Below are 19,728 nucleotides of genomic sequence, written 5' to 3' on the forward strand. Positions count from 1 at the left end.
TCAAAAGGTCATGTTTTATGGTTGTTGTTTTTTCCTACACAGCTAAAATAAATCCACATCATATATCTGTTATTAGGTTTTATTTGTACTGGTAGCTTAAAAATAAATATTCCTCATTTTATCTTTTAGTACCAGCTATGGAAAAGTTTAACATTTTTTTTTCAGAATCGTTTTTGAAATTGGAAATTAGGCTAATAATTTAGATCATTTCATTTAGATCAGGTCACTTTTATTATTTTGGAATTTCTTAAGAATTTTATAGGGGTTACTCTCAAGGACATCCCTGAAAAAAATTATTTTGTAAATTTATGATTTTTTGACACTATATGATAGGTTAAAAATATTCAGGAAGCTGGAAGATCTGAGCAAAAAATCGCATTTTCAGAAAGATATAGACGAAAGTTTTAAAAGTTGGATCAAAATACTGTGGTATTTTGAGGGTTAAAATGTTTCTGAAGAAGTTTTCTAATAAAAATTGTTGGATTGAGATAGTACTAAAAGTTTAAGATTTTTACCATCCTATTACTAGTTTCTTATTAAAAAAATAGCATACTTTTATCATAACTTGGTGTTTTCAACCCTTATCAATTAATTTTGAAGACTGTAGGCCTGTGAAATTGTTGAAATTGTTATCAGAACTTTTTAGTATCTGGCTTACTTGCAAATTTATTCCAAAATTAAGGTATGATGTCAGTTTAGCAAATGTCTAAATTAATTATTACATCTAATAGGGAAGGGAATATTTTTCATTATCATCGAAAATAGACCTGACTTTCAACAGAAACTGTGAGTGAACGGAACAAGAACTTTTTAACATTTTTGGTCCAGCGGTAATTTATTGTGTCTAGAAAAAATATATGAAAAAAAAAATGCATTACCATATCAGCCACACCCTTTTTTATTGGATTTTGGGGCATGTGGGTAAAAAATCCAAAAACCCTTAATATCTCTATAAGGATTCACTTTTTAGCAAATCTGATGCCATTTTTGGATTCCTTGGGTCAAAATACTTACCTGTGCAAATTTTCAGAGCCATAGGATCTTTCAATCAGAAAATATTCAAAGAAATGACATCACAAAATTTATCCCGGGCGCCACATTATGCAGCAAAAACGAAAACAAAAAATGCTCTAAATCGGAAACCGCTTGGAATTAGATGCTCAAATTTTCAGGATTTCTTAGTTTCTATATTGTCTATCTGCACAGCAAATTACAGCCAAATCTGAGGGTATGGGTATTTTTTGTCCATTTTGACTGTGAAGTAGGGGTCCATATCCTTTTATATGATGTAATTTGACATTATATTATGAAAATGGGCTATAATGGGTCGATCCAAGTCTTTTTTCAGCTCTAGATATTGATCATAACTTAAGATTAGATTGTTGCCAAATTCACCAAAAAATCCTTAAATTTTTATAAAAATGCCAATTTTGAGGCTTTAGTGTCTGGAAATGTCAAATATGCCGAAAGGTTTTATTTGATTTTTGTAATTTCCAACCCATTGTCACTTTAAAAATCCAAAGGAGAAGTCTGGCAAAGCACCACAGTTATGTTTTTTTCTCAATAAAATATCGCCCCAAACAAGCTCTAAAAAAGTGCTGCGGCACCACCTAAAATGGTAAAAATAAGGTACTTCCTCTCATTTGCCATCTTTCTAACCATGATTTTTGGATTCCTTGCCCTCAAAACCTTATATGTGTGAATATTTAGCTCCAGAGCTTTATTTTTTGCAACAAAAATGCAAATTTTGTAAAACGCCGGGGGTCGAAAATTCTACGTCATGAGATAGCAATTTTTGATTTCCAGGCCGAAACCAACTGTGAAAAAAAATATGTTCCTGAAATCCAACTGGGCTGAAATTGCAGATTTCTCTTAGTTTTAACCCAAAGTTTGTATGGTGTAAATATGAAAAAAATCCAAGAGGGGGTGTGTCGGGGCTGGATGAATTGGGCTGGAATAACCCTGCCAGAATCTCTATCAAGTCTTCTAAGAAAAATTGTCTTCCCTGAAATCAGTTGGTAGAAATTCCCCTCTTACCGCCTATTAAATCTACCAAGATATAGCCATTTTTTTTTTTCTAGAAATTGTTTAAAACTCATTAGACCGAATTGATTCACTCGATGAACCAAATCATTTCGACCCAAAACTGGCGATCAAATGATATCAGCACAAAACGTTAAAAAATCAAGTTATTTTTATGTAAGAGTCAATCATAGTGATACTTTTAGTTTGAATTTGATATAGGTATCTTGGTAAGCCTTTGTTTTGTTTAAAAATCTTCACTTTTCATTGGCACCTCATCATATTAACCAAATCCTTATACAACTTCTTGGTATTCTTTGCATTTGTAGCTACAAGATAGATTGATACAATTTTCACCCTAGAAAAGATGGCATGATTCCATTTCCGTTTGATAAAAACTGGTTTTATTTTTGTTGCAGACCATCTACTAGTTGGCGAGTTATGTACAAATTTCAAGAGCAATAGGAACCTTCTATCATGTCTGAAAGTGACACAATGTTCAACAAGCAAGATCAGAGATGCACCGATGTACAACCCATGCTCTCTACTGATTAGTTATTACAACAGAACCGTTGCTAGCACCCTCAAAATGCATCGCTAGATTGCCACGAATAACAGGGACGTGCCCAGGATGATAAAACAAAGTTTCTGGCCACGGTTATGGTCTTTGGTGTGAGGTTTAATTTCAAGTGAGGGCCACATCATGCCATCTTACATCTTCGACATAAGCTTGAAAGTCAACACCAAAATGTACCTGGATGTGCTGAAGAGTGGGGTGACCCTCTGGTGCAATCAGGTGGCAGCAGGACTCGGCGCCAGCTCACAAGTCTAAAGAGACCCAGGCTTGGCTTCAGAAGGAGTGTTACGACTTTGTACTCCTCCTCACTGCCCTCCCCCCTCCTCCCACAACCTGAACCTGCTGGACTATTCCGTTTGGTCATACGTCAGGAACATAACCAACATGACCTCCCACAACAGCAAAGCCAGCCTGATCACTGCCATCCGCCGAGTATTCATAGAGCTTCCGCCAGTGCTTGTGAAAAACGCATGTTCCAGATCCGTATTGAAGTGGTGATTAAGGCTGATGTCACCTCTACTACTTAATCAAGTTACCTGAATTGAATTTTTTCAGTAAGTTTTAAAATAAAGCTGTGGTATTTTCTTTAGAGCAACAACTTTATCATTCCACCCTGTAGTTGAAAAGCTTGCAGTATCATTTCTCTATCAGTCTATCTGCTTGAGTGACATAAAGGATGTAACTTGCTCCATCCAAATCAAATCAAAAACATACTTTTTAATTTTGAGATCTTTCATGTGTCATGTCTGGTTATTTTGACATTTTTACTTTCTGTTATAAGTTCTGTTTAAGCCATGTCAGTTGTGGAGATAACCAAGTTGAGTAAATCGTCATTTGTCTTTTTTTTTTTAAATCAATAATCAGATAAATCGGATGGAGAGGACAAAGTGTTCTACATGAATTTGGAATGTGACTTTGCCATAAGCAAGCTGGTGGCCCATTTTCAAACTATTTGATCAGTTTTAGCAGAGTTAGGTCTTATTGGATGTGTTCTCTTTGACTTCCATTAATTTGCTCGATCATCATCTTTGAAAATCATGTCAAAAATCGCAGTCTCCAAATCATTTTAGCTACTTCCCTTTGACACTAGAATCACAAATGCGACAGTCATTCTCACAAGTTCTTTGTATTGAACTGTAGCCCCTTTATCATTCTCTGACACGGCAGTCATAACAGGTTGCAATATCTTTCCTCTTGCTAGAACCTCATAGGTGGGAATAAGATATTCTTTTCAGTCATGGTATCTTTGGGAAGCTTAGCAAGAATTTTTGATCAATTTTGCATTAAAATTTGCAAGAAATGACTAAGTTAAATGAACATACAAAATTAAACTTATGATAGGCCAGGGGTAACTAATGCATGAGAGCACAAGGAGACTTCCTACTTTTAAGATGAATGAATCCAATTGTGACGTTTAAAATTTTGAAAAATAAGGTTTCACGACATGAGAAAAGAGCTAAATGTTACAAAATGGATTATATTGAATCTAAAAGCTTCTGCACCAAAATTTTCAAAATTATATACATTCATGTATGAATCGTAGTCCTTTTTCAAATAATTTAGCAAATTTGTTGGAAAAATTGAAGAAATTCTGTACATTTAGCTTAATTTCCTGATTTTTTGAATAGTTTCTCCCAAATAAAAATTCTTTTATCAAAAATGGGTTAATTTTATTTTTGGATTAAGTTTAAAGTATACTGAGTCTAAAGCAGAAGCAGCAGTGATATAATTCCGGTTTTCACATATTTTCGTATTTTCTGACCAATATGAATTTCCAAATATTAATTGAATAAGTTTAGGAGCAATTTCTTTAACTTCAAACATCCATAATTTAGTTTCTAGACACGGTAGACACCACTTTTTTTATTGGGCCAGAAAGTTAAGGTATATTTCAGAAATATAAACTTTCAAAAAAGGTATAAAGCAACTTTATTTTTTACCTATTTCCACCTCTGTTCCAACTGTGCCCCCCCCCCCAAAAAAAAAATTTACAGAAGTGATGTGGAAGTGTAGCTTTGTTCATATAAGATTCATTTCGACAGCTAACACATTGAATGTTCTTAATATGATTCCTAAGAGTAGAGATCAAGCTATATTTTTCTTTCATTAAAGTTTTCAACTTGGATTTTTTGTGAAAGACAACTTAACTCTTTACTAAACCCATTATGCTGAAGTGAGGCCGTTTTTCTTTAAGATGGGATTATTTTTACATGTTAGACTCAGTAGTTTACAAAGTCTAGTTACGCTTCTGTTCAACCCTTCAGTTTCTGGCCCCTGCCATTAAGTGACGGCAATATGGACAAAAAGAACTGCAGCGATGACATCAGAAATATAAACTTCTATCTTTTATCCTTATTTGTAAATATCATAAACACGTTGTTTTATATTTTGTAACATGTAACTTTGTGGTTCATAAATTAATTCATCAGAACAAGTGTTTATATCTGTGGAAAATTTTATTTAGGATTTCACATTGATTGGGTCTACCCATTAGATATCCTCTCTCTCTCTCTCTCTTAATGATGACTTTTGCAAGTTAAAAGCTTGGAATATAAATATATTTATAAAGTAATGAATATTGAATGTTTCCTTTACTTTTTATCTAAATAATTGAAGAACAATAATGCATAGCTCTTTGTAAAAGAATAAAACTCTCTAGGCAGCCGATGTGCATTAAGATTTCCCATAGCTTGTGCTGGTGGCATAGTGGATAAAAGTTGATCTGTTGACAAAATGATAGTTTCGATCTTGACTTGAAATACTTATCTAACCTAAATAGTCTGTGTCTGTATATCTATACTCCTATAATTTTTTTTTTGGGGGGGGGGGTATTGATATTCATATTAAACCCTTTTTTCTATTTGTTTAAAAAGAAAATAACTTATAGATGAGTTGTGGAATTGCATTCATCTGCAAAAAATCTAGCTAATTTGCATATTCTTTTAAACATTCGTTTTAATTCCCTATTAATTTTCTTGGTTTTCTTATAGGATAATCATCTTTTAGTTAACTATTACGTGTAATTATATTCATGAAAATATTCTACAGGATTTATATTTGCATAATAAGGTTATATGAGGGGCGTGCCATAAGTAATGCCCCTGACTCACATAGCAGTAGAGCAAAAAAACTTGGCAGTTATTAGTCTTTCTCTACATAGGAACCACCCAGAGTTATGCATTTCTCCCATCGTTTGATGCAGCTCTGGAAACTGTTTTTGTAGTACACCCCAGGTTGGTCCTCCAACCACGATGTGACTTCAGAAATCAAGGCTGCATCATCTGAGAAACGCTTTCCTTTCAAAAACAATTTCATGGCTGGGAAGAGGTGAAAGTCAGGGTGCAAGGTCAGGAGAGTAGGGAGGATAGGGGAGGATTTCATAACCACATGCCCGTGCTTCTGATCTGGCGACATGCGAGTTGTGGACCAGAGCGTTGTCCTGCATGAGGAGAGTACCTTTGCTGATCCTGCCCCGTCTCTTGATTTTGATAGCTTCCCTTAATTTCCTCAAAGGTGAAGCATAATAGGCTCCTGTAATTGTGGTACCCTTTGCCAGGAAATCTGTCATCACTACTCCGTCCTGGTCTCAGAAGACTGTGAGCATGACCTTGCCAGTGGAGGGCTGCACCCTTACCTTCTTTGGGGGTGGTGAGTCCAAGTGCTTCCACTGGGCTTGGGTCTCTAGATCATAGTGATGGACCCAGGTTTCATCCTTATTTGCCCATAGCTGGTGAAAATTTTAAAATATTTCCAATTTTGACAAAAATAACAGAAATCCTCATTGTAGATATGGTTGTATTAAAATGAAAAATTTTAAATGATTCTTTAAAAAAAAAGGAGTCTGATGAAAGAAGCGCTAATTCTGTAACGGTGAAAATTTAGAAAATTTCCCATTTTTGACGAAAAATAACCAATCCTTAGTGTACTTATAGTTCTAGTATATAGCTATATTCATTTCTATATATAGTATGCAAGGAGAGTGACTTTGGTTAATAACATGGTCACTTATCACTGATCATAATGTGTATGTATATATATATATATATATATATATATATATATATATATATATATATATATATATGTGTGTGTGTGTCACCTAACAGACACTTATATATATAGTTAAAAAAACATTAACTTTTATATAACCTACAACTGAGTACTATTATTTTATTTATTTATTTTTTTCAAAGAACTTGTCATTCCAAAAGTAAGACTTCCTATTTTTTGGCTCTTTTTCTATGTAGTCATCGCCATTCTTAATGCCTCTGTCATAAAGTCAATAGCACACTTTGTCATGTGCATCTATTGCCACTCGTAAATTGACGAACCTATCTCCTAACTGCTGATATCAACTGCATCAGCTTTGTAAACATTCAGCAGGCACCAGTGTATGTTGATTGGTTAAATTTTTTCTGCAATGAGGAATTCAATGCCGCATGTTTGCATCTGATGCATGTCCATGACAGGGGTTGCTTTCTTAGTTTCACTGTCAATATCTGCAACTGAAGGATGAAACTTTCAGGTCATGAACGCATAAGTTCAGTCACAACAATGCAATTTACAATCCCCTCTGATCCACGTGGGTAGAGTAAAAAAAAAATAGGAGGCATTACTTTTGGAACGTCCATTTTTGTTTTTAAGTGTCCTATAGGAGAAAGTGTCTCCAAAACCAACTCGTACATCAGCATGACTAGGTAACATGTCACCTGTCTTCCCCTAACAGCTCCATTTACCAATACCTTGTAGCACATCACACCCTCAAAAACGAATTCAGAAACATATTAATTAAAAAAAGCACCTCCATTTTAGCTGTCTCGCATTGTGATCTGCCCTACTTCTTCACATGAACGAACCGACCATCAATCAGGCTAAATACGAGAGAGAAGGCACACTTAAGTGTTTTTAATGGTTTTAAACGATTTCAATTAACTTTTCAATAAATTCATCAAATGCAATTTTTAATTTCATCACTCACCTGAAGATGACTCAGAAGTCGAAAACGTTCACAACTATGGCAAATTTCTTTTTTTTTTTTTTTTTTTTTATACTCGAACAGAATGTTCGAACATTGGCTTGTCAAATGGAAAAAAAAATGGGTTACAAGAAAAACAGGAATTGTTCCTGCTGTTCTACGAAACATGCATAAGAGAAAAAATGCTGCCCAAATATACTAATATATATCGTGTATATGTATGTGATAATAAAAATATATTTAGCTTGATAATTTTACTGCAGTTTCATATTATCGCTTAAGTAGGACTACTTAATTGTTAATACCATGAAATTGAGCTAGTGTTAAAACTAGCTACATTTTAGATATATATTGATAAATGATATCTTGATAGATATTAAACCTTTTGACCTTTTGTTTCAGATGTGCTGTCTGTATTCTGTTCTGACCCGATTCTGATACGGTTATCTTAATTTACACATACATACTCTGATTTACATTTTGGTAACAAATCAGCTAACGTAAAAAAATAAGCAAGGCTTTTTTTTTTTTTTTTTTTTTTTTTTTAAATATATTGTGATAATTCAAAAAAGATTGCTTACCTTCAAATAATAAAATATTTACATCACCAGATTTTATATTTACCAATCACCATGGCTAAAAGCCGCTTGAGGATGAAGGTTAATGACTTGGATGGATTGTCAATTGTAGAATAAATAAATTTTATGAGCGGATTAAAAAAAAATGGGTCGCCTTTTAAAGGACAAAGAAGAAATAAGACGAGGAGGTAGTTAATAAAAATACGTATTTACAGAAAACTGCTTCTCATTATAATAACTCTGTTATTATTATTATTCATAGTGTCCTGCAGAGTCCGTTTAGTGATGTAAATAATGTAGACCATAATAGCTCTCCCCTTTTTAGCCTCGCTTTGTATGGAAGGCAATATTTGGAGGTTTATTGCAGTTAAATCTTATCTTTTCCTTCAGAGCTTTACGTTGTCAGTGAAACGGACACATTTGCAAATGATTTATCAAAGTGGCGACTAGAAATAATAAAACGTTTATTTTTATTTTTTGGGTAATTTGTGTGTGTGTGTGTGTGTGTGTGTGTGTGTGTGTGTTTGTTTACTAACAATCTTTTAAAACTCATTACTGAGTGAAAAATGTCTTTGCAACCGTTATTTTATTTATTTTTTTTTTTTTTTATAAAACGAGCAAAGTCAAATTATTTAAACAGTAGTTTATTAGAACAATATACTCTTTGGTTGTTTTTTTATTTTTTTTAAAAAACAAAGGCTGGTTAAAACGATCCCTGAAGAAATTTGAATGTTTACACCTTCAAGTCTCAACATAAAATGCAGTCCATACTTAAAATTATACTTATTAAAACAAAATACAAGAAAATTGTTATGATTTTCTGTACTCATTACAGAACGGAGATGTCCTCTTCCAAAAATCATGTGGGTTTGGCTAGTAACTTTTCTATTTGGCGAGTAAATGCAAATATTTAGTTGTCAAAGGTCAACTAAAGATAGATTTGTTCAGCTTTGCCCGTAGAAGTCTGTCCAAGGAAAAAAAGCTATTAGACTAGAAAACCTTCTGGTATTTAGGAATCTCTATAGAGTAGGGGTATTATTTTGCTGCTCGTCGAGCATACTTACGTTTACGTATTACGAATGCAGCAAGTTCATTGTAGAAAATTCCATGTAAGTACTTGTAGAACAAGCACATTGATGCAACACTGCAACAGGGGCTGGAGCTTGACAATGTGGGGTTGGAAATTCTTTTTTTGTACCCGGTCAAAGAGGTAGAAGGCTAGTGGTTGACGCACCAGCCCAGATATAACAGCAATATTCTATGCATTGCAAATTGTGGCTTTATAGTTATAGAACACTGTCAGCTATTAGGATACTGGATTCAGAGGAAAAATCGATCTGTTTTGGTTTTGTGTGTTATTCTTCCAACTAAGGAGAAAAAAAAGTAAATTCCACCATGGAGTATTAGCTTTTATCATTAATTGACTATTACTTTAAAAGGATTCGATTGTGGTTAAGTAGTTTACTATCCGTTCGATGTGTGACCTGCAATTTGTTAACGTCTATTTTATTACCTGCATAAAGTGTGTGATTAGCCTTGCTTCATTTCAAATAGTTTCTTTATGACAAGGAGATGGCGGAAAGGTGTCAAGAATTTTAAATGCTGGTTTTTATTAGTTTTGTATGCGTTTTTTTTTTTTTTGTCCCCCTCCCGTTACTCTCCACCCCATTTAGTGTTTGGTGAGTTGTCAGGGCCAGACAAACTAGCACACTTCTCTAATTCGCCATTGCATATTTTTGTGCCCGGCTCACATTTAGCCCGGATAACTTTCTTGTGGAAGACGATAGGTTTTGGGCTGTTAATGCATCACATCTGTAAGTTGTTTTGATTTTAAAGTCAGCCGTTAAAAGAATCCTATTTTATCGTCATGTGAAATACTATTTGTTTTGTCTTAACTCTCAGAGAGATCACTAGTCTTTGGCTACGTTTTTGTTTTCATTTTTTTTTTTTTTCCGGCTTATTGATTGGTTTGTAAATCGAGGAACATTATGATGCCATTTTCTTTGTGGTGCCTCTATTTTTGCATGCTTGGGCCGAGAGACGGATAATTAAAAACGGTGGGCGGGGAAGATTAAGGATGCAACAATTTTATTTTGTTACTGTGTAGTATTTTAGTCCATCACGGGATGAAATAAAATTAACAGAATGTTCACATAAAACGTAAGGTAGGACAATTGTATAGTCGTGTATCCGCCAACATGGACTGTGCATTCCAATTCGATGGCCCATGTGAAACAAACCGACAATTCTGATTACATAAAGAAATGTGTCAACGCAAGAGTTGTAGGTCATCAATGTGGAGGAAGTTATTTCAAGTTGAAGATTAAATTGGTTCGCGCATGTGCAAAGGATCTCTTCGGAAGATCCAAGGAAATTAGTTTTTATGAGGATGGATTGTCTACGAAAAGTGGGTAGACCGCGGAGGAATTGGGAGCAGTTGGTGACTGAAGTGGTCGGTGATATAATATTGGGAAGTAAACAAATGTTATATTATAAACCCTTTTTAAGAATTCAAAACACAACAACCATTGGTGTAAGCAACAGTCCGTTTTTTATTTCTCCTGTTGTTCTTGCTTATGAGAGAGAGAGAGAGAGAGAGAGAGAGAGAGAGAGAGAGAGAGAGAGAGAGTGGGGGAGCGACAGAGAATTATCGTGGCGTCCACTCGGTTGACAATCAAATCTCCAACTGCAATCTTTTCCTTCTGTGACTTTTTCCTGTCAATCTTTTCAAAACATCCACATAACCAGATTCCTTTCTGTTACATTTTTCATAACAATAACAAGGTTTGTGTATATTTGTGAGAAATATTGAAACAATTCCCGTTTAGCTTGTCAATTTCTGACATTTCGTCCGCAGACGCGTGCCACATTTTAATTCATGAACATACATATATATATATATATATATATATATATACTAGCATGTCAACCCGGCTTAGACCGGGTCATTCGTGTAACACAAATTAAGAAGTCTAACCCAAACAAATTGGAAGTCTAAAAGATGGACTAAAAACAACACAAAAAAAGAACTACATAAAAAGATACAATCTGTCAAATATTAGCAGAAATATTCCATTTGCTTAACTAAAACTTAATTTTGAATGAAACACCCAGTCCCGCCAGACCCCCCCCCCCCGTTTTTAGTTTCATTTAGATTTCTTCACCTTAATTTCAGATTTCTGTTATTTAAAAAGATCGAAAGAACCAACCAGCCTTCTATAGGGGGCAAACTGATTGGAGATTCTGGTAACCATACTGTATAAACTACCTCACTTTGAAACTTTTATGCAATTTTTTCTTCCCCGGCATCTTGCCATTGAAACATTGTGATAAGGATCAGATTTATAGTGTGCAGTCAGTGTGGGGTGTCAGGCAACAAGATGTTTATTCACATTTAAATTTTTGCATGTTGCTATGGCAAGGGGAAAAATCAGAGACAAGTGATCTACAGGAGGTATTAGACTAGAAAATCTTCGGGCATTTAGGGACCTCTATGGTGAAGGGGTAGGATTTGCTGCTAATTGGGTGGCTTGGGGGGTGTATTTACCTTTTAGGAAGTACAAGTGTAGTATGTTCGTTGAAACACATTCCATGGAAGAAAAAACAAGCACAGAAATGCAACACTGCTGTGAGGTAACAGAGGCTGCAGCTTGTCCGTGTTGGACCTATAGGGTTAATTTTTTTTTTTTTTTTTTTTGCACCAAATCCCAGAGGGAGAGTAGGGCTAGTTGTTGGTGCACCAACATAGATATTGCAATAATAGGCCATGCATATTTTAGATATAGGATGCTGGTAGGTGCAATATCTTGAAAAGCATGTTACTGTGAAATATGAAAGTCAGTTATGAATTTAATTTCAAGCATTTGATCTGATATATAAAGACTAGAAACGCATCATTAATTCATCTGACTTTATCCTGATTAGATTATTTGTGTCTTAACTAATTAGATCAAGCATGATGAAATCAATGTAACAATTCATGTTTCAATCGCTTAGGAATATAACGACATAAGGCTTAGAATAGCATCTATATAATAATACACCAGGTACGTGCAAAACGGCGGAAGAAACTATCTCTATGCTTCTTAAAAGGGGTTTATTATAATTTTTTGTTAGTTTGTCTAAATTTCGATTCTATTTGAAAAATAAGATCAAAGTTGATCTCGAAAAAGGGGTGGTGGTGTATATTTACATGTTATAAAAACAAATTACAGTGAAAAATGTTGTAAAAATAGAGTTTTTGTTCGAATTTCTAGTCCGAATAAATCAACTTTAAAAATCTTTAAAAAAAAAAATAAATAAAATAAATAAAAATTATCACTTTTCTGAAATTATTTCAATGATAATTATTAAATTAATCTCATAAGGTACCAAATTAGAGAAACTGTACATTTTTTTTAACAAAATAATTCATAATAAACAAACAAAAAAAAAATCGATTTACAGTATTAAAGTCTCGCTGAAAATATAAACATGAATGTTTTTTTTTTGTTTTTTTTTTTTCACAAAATGCATATCACAATAAGCATAATTTCGTTTAATTAGATTTTGTAATATAACAGGAAATGCTTATTTAATTAAATGAATTATATGAATGTACACAAGTAACAATTTCTTTATCTTTCTTATGAAAAAAAAAACAAACAAACAAAACTTTTTCGCTAGGCCGAAAGGATTATATAATTGTAAAAAAACTACAATGCATAGTTAAAGCGAAAATAAATTGTTTTGGATTATTCAAATATTTTCAACACTATTGATAATGTTTACTCGTTTACTTTTTATTATCACTTATATTTGAATTCATATTTTGAAACCGGGCATAAATCCTAAATCTATGACGTCAAAGCAAGGCTATAATAATTCTTTTAAGGTAATGTTTTACATTCTGTTTATAGAAAACCCAAATAAGTCAGTTGGTAGAACCTCAGACTGGAGATTTAAAGGTTTTGGTTTCTATTTCTGGTTATGACATCCACTTTATTTGTTAGAAATTTATTATTTGCTATTAATGCAATATTTTTCATTTCTAAAAGGAGTTAAGATCTCCGATAGTTCAAAAAGAGGCACATTCCGTAATGTATTTATTATGTTTAAAACAAGTGTGCCGGGCAGGCAAACAGACATAAGAGTTGTGGTTTTATTGTTTCTGTTTGCTTTCGTCTTCCTCTGATTTGTGTGTGTGTGTGTGTGTTTTGTTTGTTTTGCTTATCTGGTTACTTTTAAGAAGTTATTTTTGCTCCCACCCCCCAACAAAAGGTAGGTGGACCTGTAAATTCACTCTTGTCCATTCGTCTGTCCGTACTTTTCTCAATAACTACGCCTTGGAATTTAGTGAGATCAGAGATGAGCCGCTGTACAACTCGTGCTCTCTACCAATCCAAGTTTTGACAGCAGGACAATTGCCAGCACCCTCAAAAGGCATCGCTGGGTTGCCACGAATAACAGGAATGTGCCCAGCGTAATGAAAAGTTTCCATCCATGGTTATGGTCTTTGGTGTCAAGTGAGGATCACATCATACCACCTCACATCTTCGAAGGTAGCTTAAAAGTCAACACTAAAGTGTACTTGGATGTGCTGCAGAGTGGTGATCCACTAATGCAATCAGGTGGCTGCTGGCAGATCCTGGGTGTGGCAGCAGGATTTGGCGTTGATCCACAAGTCCTAAGAGACCCAGACTTGGCTTCAGGAGTGCTATGACTGTACCCTTTTCTTACTAGCCCCACTTTTATCACTGCCCCCCCTTCTATCACTCTCCCTTCTTCTCCCCCAACCTGAATCCACTGGACTACATCGCTTGGTCATACATCAAGAACATCATCAATATGACCTCCCACAACACTAAAGCCAGCTTGATCACTGCCATCTGCCAAGTATCCACTGAGCTCTCACCGCCGCTTGTGGAAAAGGCATGTCCCCATTTTTGGACTTGTATCAAGGCCGTGATTGAGGCTGACGGCGGCTACATTGAACAGATGTCAGCTAATCAAGTTACCTGAATTGTTATTTTTTTTTTCAACAAGTTTTAAAATAAAATGTTTTCTTTCAGGTGACACTTTTATCGTTCCATCCTATATATATATATGAGATGATGAATTAGATCAGATTAATGAATCTTGTGGTTTAAAGTCTTACAAAATATTTTTGGGAGATAATATTTTTATATAAGACAATCCTAGCCAAATAAAAGTGCTTAATATATTAGAGCAAATTAAAATCCATGGATTAAGGAAAGTACTTTAAATGTTTGTATTTGTTCAAACAATAAACTTTTTGTTTTGTGAAATTATATTTTTCTGAAAGAAATTTAAATATAAAAACTAATCTTATATATATATATATATATATATATAAATGGCCCTGCTCATTTTTACTCTCATCACAGCACCAAAATAATATAACAAGTGGTTTAATTATTGGTTTTTAGCTAAAAGGTAGACCCAAACATTTGTACAAAGAACATATTAACATTATAATCAGTATGTGTATATACATATATATATATATGTGTGTGTGTGTGTGTGCGCATATTCAATGTATTACTGATACCTACTATTTGTTGCAACTCAGTTTTTGATTTGCACATATAGTGCACAATACCTTCTCAGACAGAGCTTTATAATTTTAGATGCAGTGAACTCCTTTTAGATTTTAATTTTTGTTTGCACATTTTTTAAACTACTATAGAAAAGAAATAAAATTTTAGTAATAAAAGACAATTATTTTCTCCAATGACAAATCTGTTACTTCTGATACCGATTTTATTTTATTTTTTTCCGGTCATAATAAAAAAAAAAAAGTTTCCAAATTACAAGTTGTGATTGTCCAAGTAGGATTATATAAAGCTGTTACAAATCCTTACGAAAAACAAGAAACACATCGCTCCAATGAGATATAGACAGCTGGTCCAGCATTACAGTAAGCTACCACATATGTACGGTCTCCCCAAGATACACAAAGACGGTATTCCACTCAGACCCATAGTGAGCTGCCGAGGCTCAGCATGCCACCCACTGAGCAGGTACCTTGTGGATATAATAAACCCATTAGCAGGTAAGTCAGCAACACATGTTAAGAATTCTGCCCACTTCACGGAACTGATCAAGGGAGCACCCATCAGTACAAACCAAATGGTAAGCCTAGATGTGGTTAGCCTGTTCACTAAAGTCCCAACTAATGAGGCACTAGCAGTAATTCAAGACAAACTAGCTGCGGACCTCTCCATAGAAGAGCGCACATGTGTACCATTGCCAAACTTAATGGAAATGCTGACATTCTGCATAGAAACAACCTACTTCAGAATGGGTACTGACCTATATCGACAAGAGGAGGGGCTAGCTATGGGCCCGCCATTATCACCAGTGATGGCGAACATATACATGGAATACTTCGAAGACATTGCCTTAGGTTCAGCTCCCTTAAAGCCCACCATGTGGCTAAGATACGTTGATGACACCTTCATACTCTGGCCCCATCAGGAAGACATCCAGGCTCTCCTAGACCATGTGAACTCAATAAGACCATCGATACAGTTCACAATGGAGAAAGAAAAAGATAACCAACTGGCCTTCCTTGATATACTCATATCACGCACAGAGCATGGGTTTAAGACATCCGTATATCGCAAGCCTACCTTCACCGGACAATACCTAAACTTCAACTCCCATCACCCATACAGTATCAAACATGGAATCGCACGCTGCTTACAACATCGAGCAGAGACAATAAGTAGCGACACCATTACATACCACCAAGAAATGGTCAGGTTGAAGAATACCCTCCGTCGTAACAACTACCCCGATAGCATACTATCCACCAGACGTGTTAATAGTATAAGAGAGGAGAATGAAACCCAAAAACCTCCAACGGTCTGCCTACCATACATACGAGGCATCTCCGAAAAGATTCGGAGAATATGTGCCTCCTACAACATCAGGACGGTATTCAAAAGCGAGTCAACACTCAGACGACACCTGGTACGAGTGAAGCTCCGCATGGATGAGAACATGACCAAAAACTGCATATACTCCATTCCATGCAGTTGCAAAAAGGTTTACAAGGGTGAAACATGCCGCCCGCTTAAAGTAAGGGTGGAAGAACACCGAAAAGCGGTAACTAAAGGGGAGATGGAAAAATCGGGTATAGCCAACCATGTCTGGATGGAAAGGGGGGATCATCGCCCCCTATGGGATGAAGTAAAAATAATAAACAGAGAGACCCAGTGAGAAAACTTAAAGAAACAGCTCACATGCTCGGACATAACAACCTACTGAGCAAACCAAGCATAGAGCTGAATGCAATTTGGACACCTCTGATAGAGAGAGAAAACCTTGAATAACAACATAGGTTTAACATTAACAAAAACCAACTAAGAATTGTCCTAGTGACATATGGCAGAGTGGTCCTAGACGTTGTATCAAAGTTTACAGTTACCCAAAGGTGCTGAGTTCAATCCTGAACGAAGGCAGTGAAAAAGTAACATTGAAAAACAGAATCGGCAATTATGTCCCAAAGCCTAGCTGGAGTCCGAACACGGTACTCCCGTAATAATAATAAAGGGTTGGGTTCGAGACTCCTAACAAACCGTTCACCTGACGAAGGCTGGAGGGCAAAACGGCCGAAACGTTGTGACAATAACAACCAAGATGAGGAAGTCAGTCCGACAATCACAATCAATGAAAACAACTCATCTCAAAAATACAGACAATTACTAGGATTATATAATTTAAAAAATTTTCTTATCTGTACTGAGGATGTTATTATAGTATCAATAACATAGTACAACAATAACAAATGAGAATATGTTAGCTTAAATTCTAGTTTAGGTCCAACTTTTCAAATTTCACAGGTTAACTTATGTTAGATGTACTTATATAAAAGCATGTCTCTTTGCATGTACAATATATAGTTTTTTAAGTTTCTTTTGGTAGATTAAAGAAGCTGGATGTTTCGATTCTTTTCTATTAATTCAATCCATTATTTTAATAAATATTAATATCATTTTATTAACACATTTACCAGCATCCTATTCTTTATTACAAAGTGAAAATGCATTTATTTATTTATTTTTTTATTACAAAAGAGCAATTTTGCAATTATACTTTTTCAAAATCTAGTTTGCAAATTATAGTCGAATCCAAACGTTTTATGAATATTGGTATCCTTAGACATTTTAGTACTGATAATTTTAATGGGACCTCCAAGAAATTAACGAAGCATCAAATATAGTCACAACATGAGATGCAAGGTGTGTTGCGATAGTCCTGCAATTAATTTGCATTTCTTGTTCTGATATATCTTTTGCTAAAAAACAACTTAGAGGTATCCAAGATGCCTTATTTTTTAATCATACACACATTTACTATGTGTGTTTCGTGTGTGTCAGATATTTTTTTATATTTATTTCAAGTACATTGAAAGTAACTAATTTATATTTAGTGGCCAGTTCCCTTTTTATATATAAACAGGGATAGTTACTCTCTTAATTAGAAGTTTTTGTAAAAAAAACGAAAAAAAAAAAAAAACGAAAAAAAAAAAAAACAGGAAAAAGTTGATTTCCACTAAATTCAATTTAGAAATAATGGTAGTTAGGACCTTGATTTCAAAACGGTTTTCAATGTTTCCTGAGCAACGAGTGTAGCTAGGATCTACCTCTTCCCCTGCACTTGCCATTTTAAAGAAAAAAAAAAGATCTGTAGGTGCAGCTGATGATTTACGTATGTACCTATCCCTAAAAACAAATTAAAAAAAAAAAAAAAAAAAAGTTAAAAATATATTCTATCATGTCACTTTCATGATAGCAGGATCAATCTTGACATAATTGATTAAAATGATATTCCACTGATCAAAAATTTTAATTTTGTAGAAAATTTTTTTTTTTTTTACCAGTTATCACAAAACTTATTCAAGTAAAATTATTTGTACAAACTTTTCATTTCTTATTTTTTTTATGAAATGAGATTCATGACTCTGCCACTCAGTTTACTCGTACATTATCATGGCAAGTGCTCGACTGAGCTTCACTGTATGGTCCCCCTGTAGGTCATTCTCGTCAAACACCAAACTACAACTGTTACCAACAACTTCCCTTACTCTCTATCCTTGTCTAAAACTAAGCAATAATTTTATAAGCAGTTTTTTCCTCTCTGGAACACAATACATGGAGCTGCTCCCCAGCTGACTATAACATGGTCCTTTTCAAGTCCAATGTGAACAAGTTCTTGATGAGATGTCCTTTAGAATACTTCAACTTATCCAATTTCCACCATCACAGTACCTATTTAATCTTGATCATTGAATGGCCTCCGGGCCTTGATAAGCAATGACTATATAGTTTCAAAACAAAATAAAAAAAAAAAAAAACGTGCGTGTGTATTAAATCAAGATTACCTCAACTGGAAGTGCCATTTAGAATGGCACTTAATAAAAATTAATAATAAAAAAAAATAAATAAAATAATCACTGCATCGACCTTGGCATTGCTCCGGATCTATTGTTCAAATTTGTTTTGTAAATATTTCTATGTTCTATAATCACTTTTTTTTTTTTTTTTTTTTTTTTTTAATTTTTTTTTATGTTCAGTATCTACATTAAGACTAAACTTTATTTTGATTTAACAAGAACACAGCAAGATGTAATACAACAATAATAAAAAAAATAGGCCAATAATCCATTAGTTTCTCAATTGTAGATAAACTTTTGCTTTTGTTTATATGGAAAACAAAGTGAAACTGTTAGTAAAACTTGAATGAAAAATAAATGAACCATAATTCTTACTAAAATTATATTTTTAGTTGATTTTTTTTTTTTTTAAGGTGACTATTTAAAAATTTCTACATAAGAAAACTGCTAGATATGATTTAGTACTAGATATGATTTAGTATTAAAATAAAATTGTACTGGAGTACAGCAGTCTATAGCAATAAACATGTGAGAATCAGTTTGAACTGTCAGTTTAAGTGCTATTTAAATGCAACGTTGAACATCCGGTCAACATTATTTTATATATCACAGGACTGGTTGTTAAATACACAGTATCCACTTTCAAGGTGTCTTATTAAAATGTGTGTATGCAAAAAACATGAAACCGGTGTGCTTTAGCAAATAGTATATTATAAATAATGACTCAAACCTTTTCAATAGGTTTTATTTAATTCTTATGACGTCTCAATACAATTAATCTTCTTCACAAGTGTCAATTTGAATGAAAACAAAAAAAGATGTTATGAATTCAACTACATGTTCTTTCACCAATTTATGGCCTCCGTTTAACCGTGAAAGATGAAGTTGGTTGTGCATGTAATTGTGAAGCAAGAGTTGCATAATTACCATCCACACTTCTACAATCGATACTGCTTGATTCCAATGGCAAGGAGAAATCCAGGATGGCTAGAAACAATGTCAAAATAAATGGAGAGTACATATAGCTACTGGTATTCCCAAATAATAAACCCTTTTAGTATTTAACAGGATAAACGTGCTTAACTTGAGCAATCTAATGAGAATTAGTTTGCCAACGTAATTATGCTATATTTACTATTTATTAATAAAAATAGTTTTATTTTTATTCTCTTTG

General features: G+C 34.1%; 1 protein-coding gene across 6 annotated transcripts in view; it reads left to right on the forward strand.

Annotated features, from left to right (window-relative positions):
* LOC145279936 (protein EFR3 homolog A-like) overlaps positions 1–19,728 on the forward strand; it is a 271,461-nt gene that overhangs the window by 37,882 nt on the left and 213,851 nt on the right. The window contains exon 1 of one of the 6 annotated variants that reach the window (XM_080131517.1): positions 9,915–9,966. The exons of the other annotated variants lie outside the window; for them this stretch is intronic. Within the exon in view, the coding sequence (XP_079987643.1) occupies positions 9,954–9,966 (13 nt within the window). The 5' untranslated portion in view covers positions 9,915–9,953. Of the gene's footprint in view, positions 1–9,914; positions 9,967–19,728 lie in introns of those variants that run through there. 6 annotated transcript variants of the gene reach the window in all.

The sequence above is a fragment of the Euprymna scolopes genome, chromosome 7 (genome assembly GCF_053919585.1).
Source record: "Euprymna scolopes isolate OS-2025 chromosome 7, ASM5391958v1, whole genome shotgun sequence".
NCBI lineage: Eukaryota > Metazoa > Mollusca > Cephalopoda > Sepiida > Sepiolidae > Euprymna > Euprymna scolopes.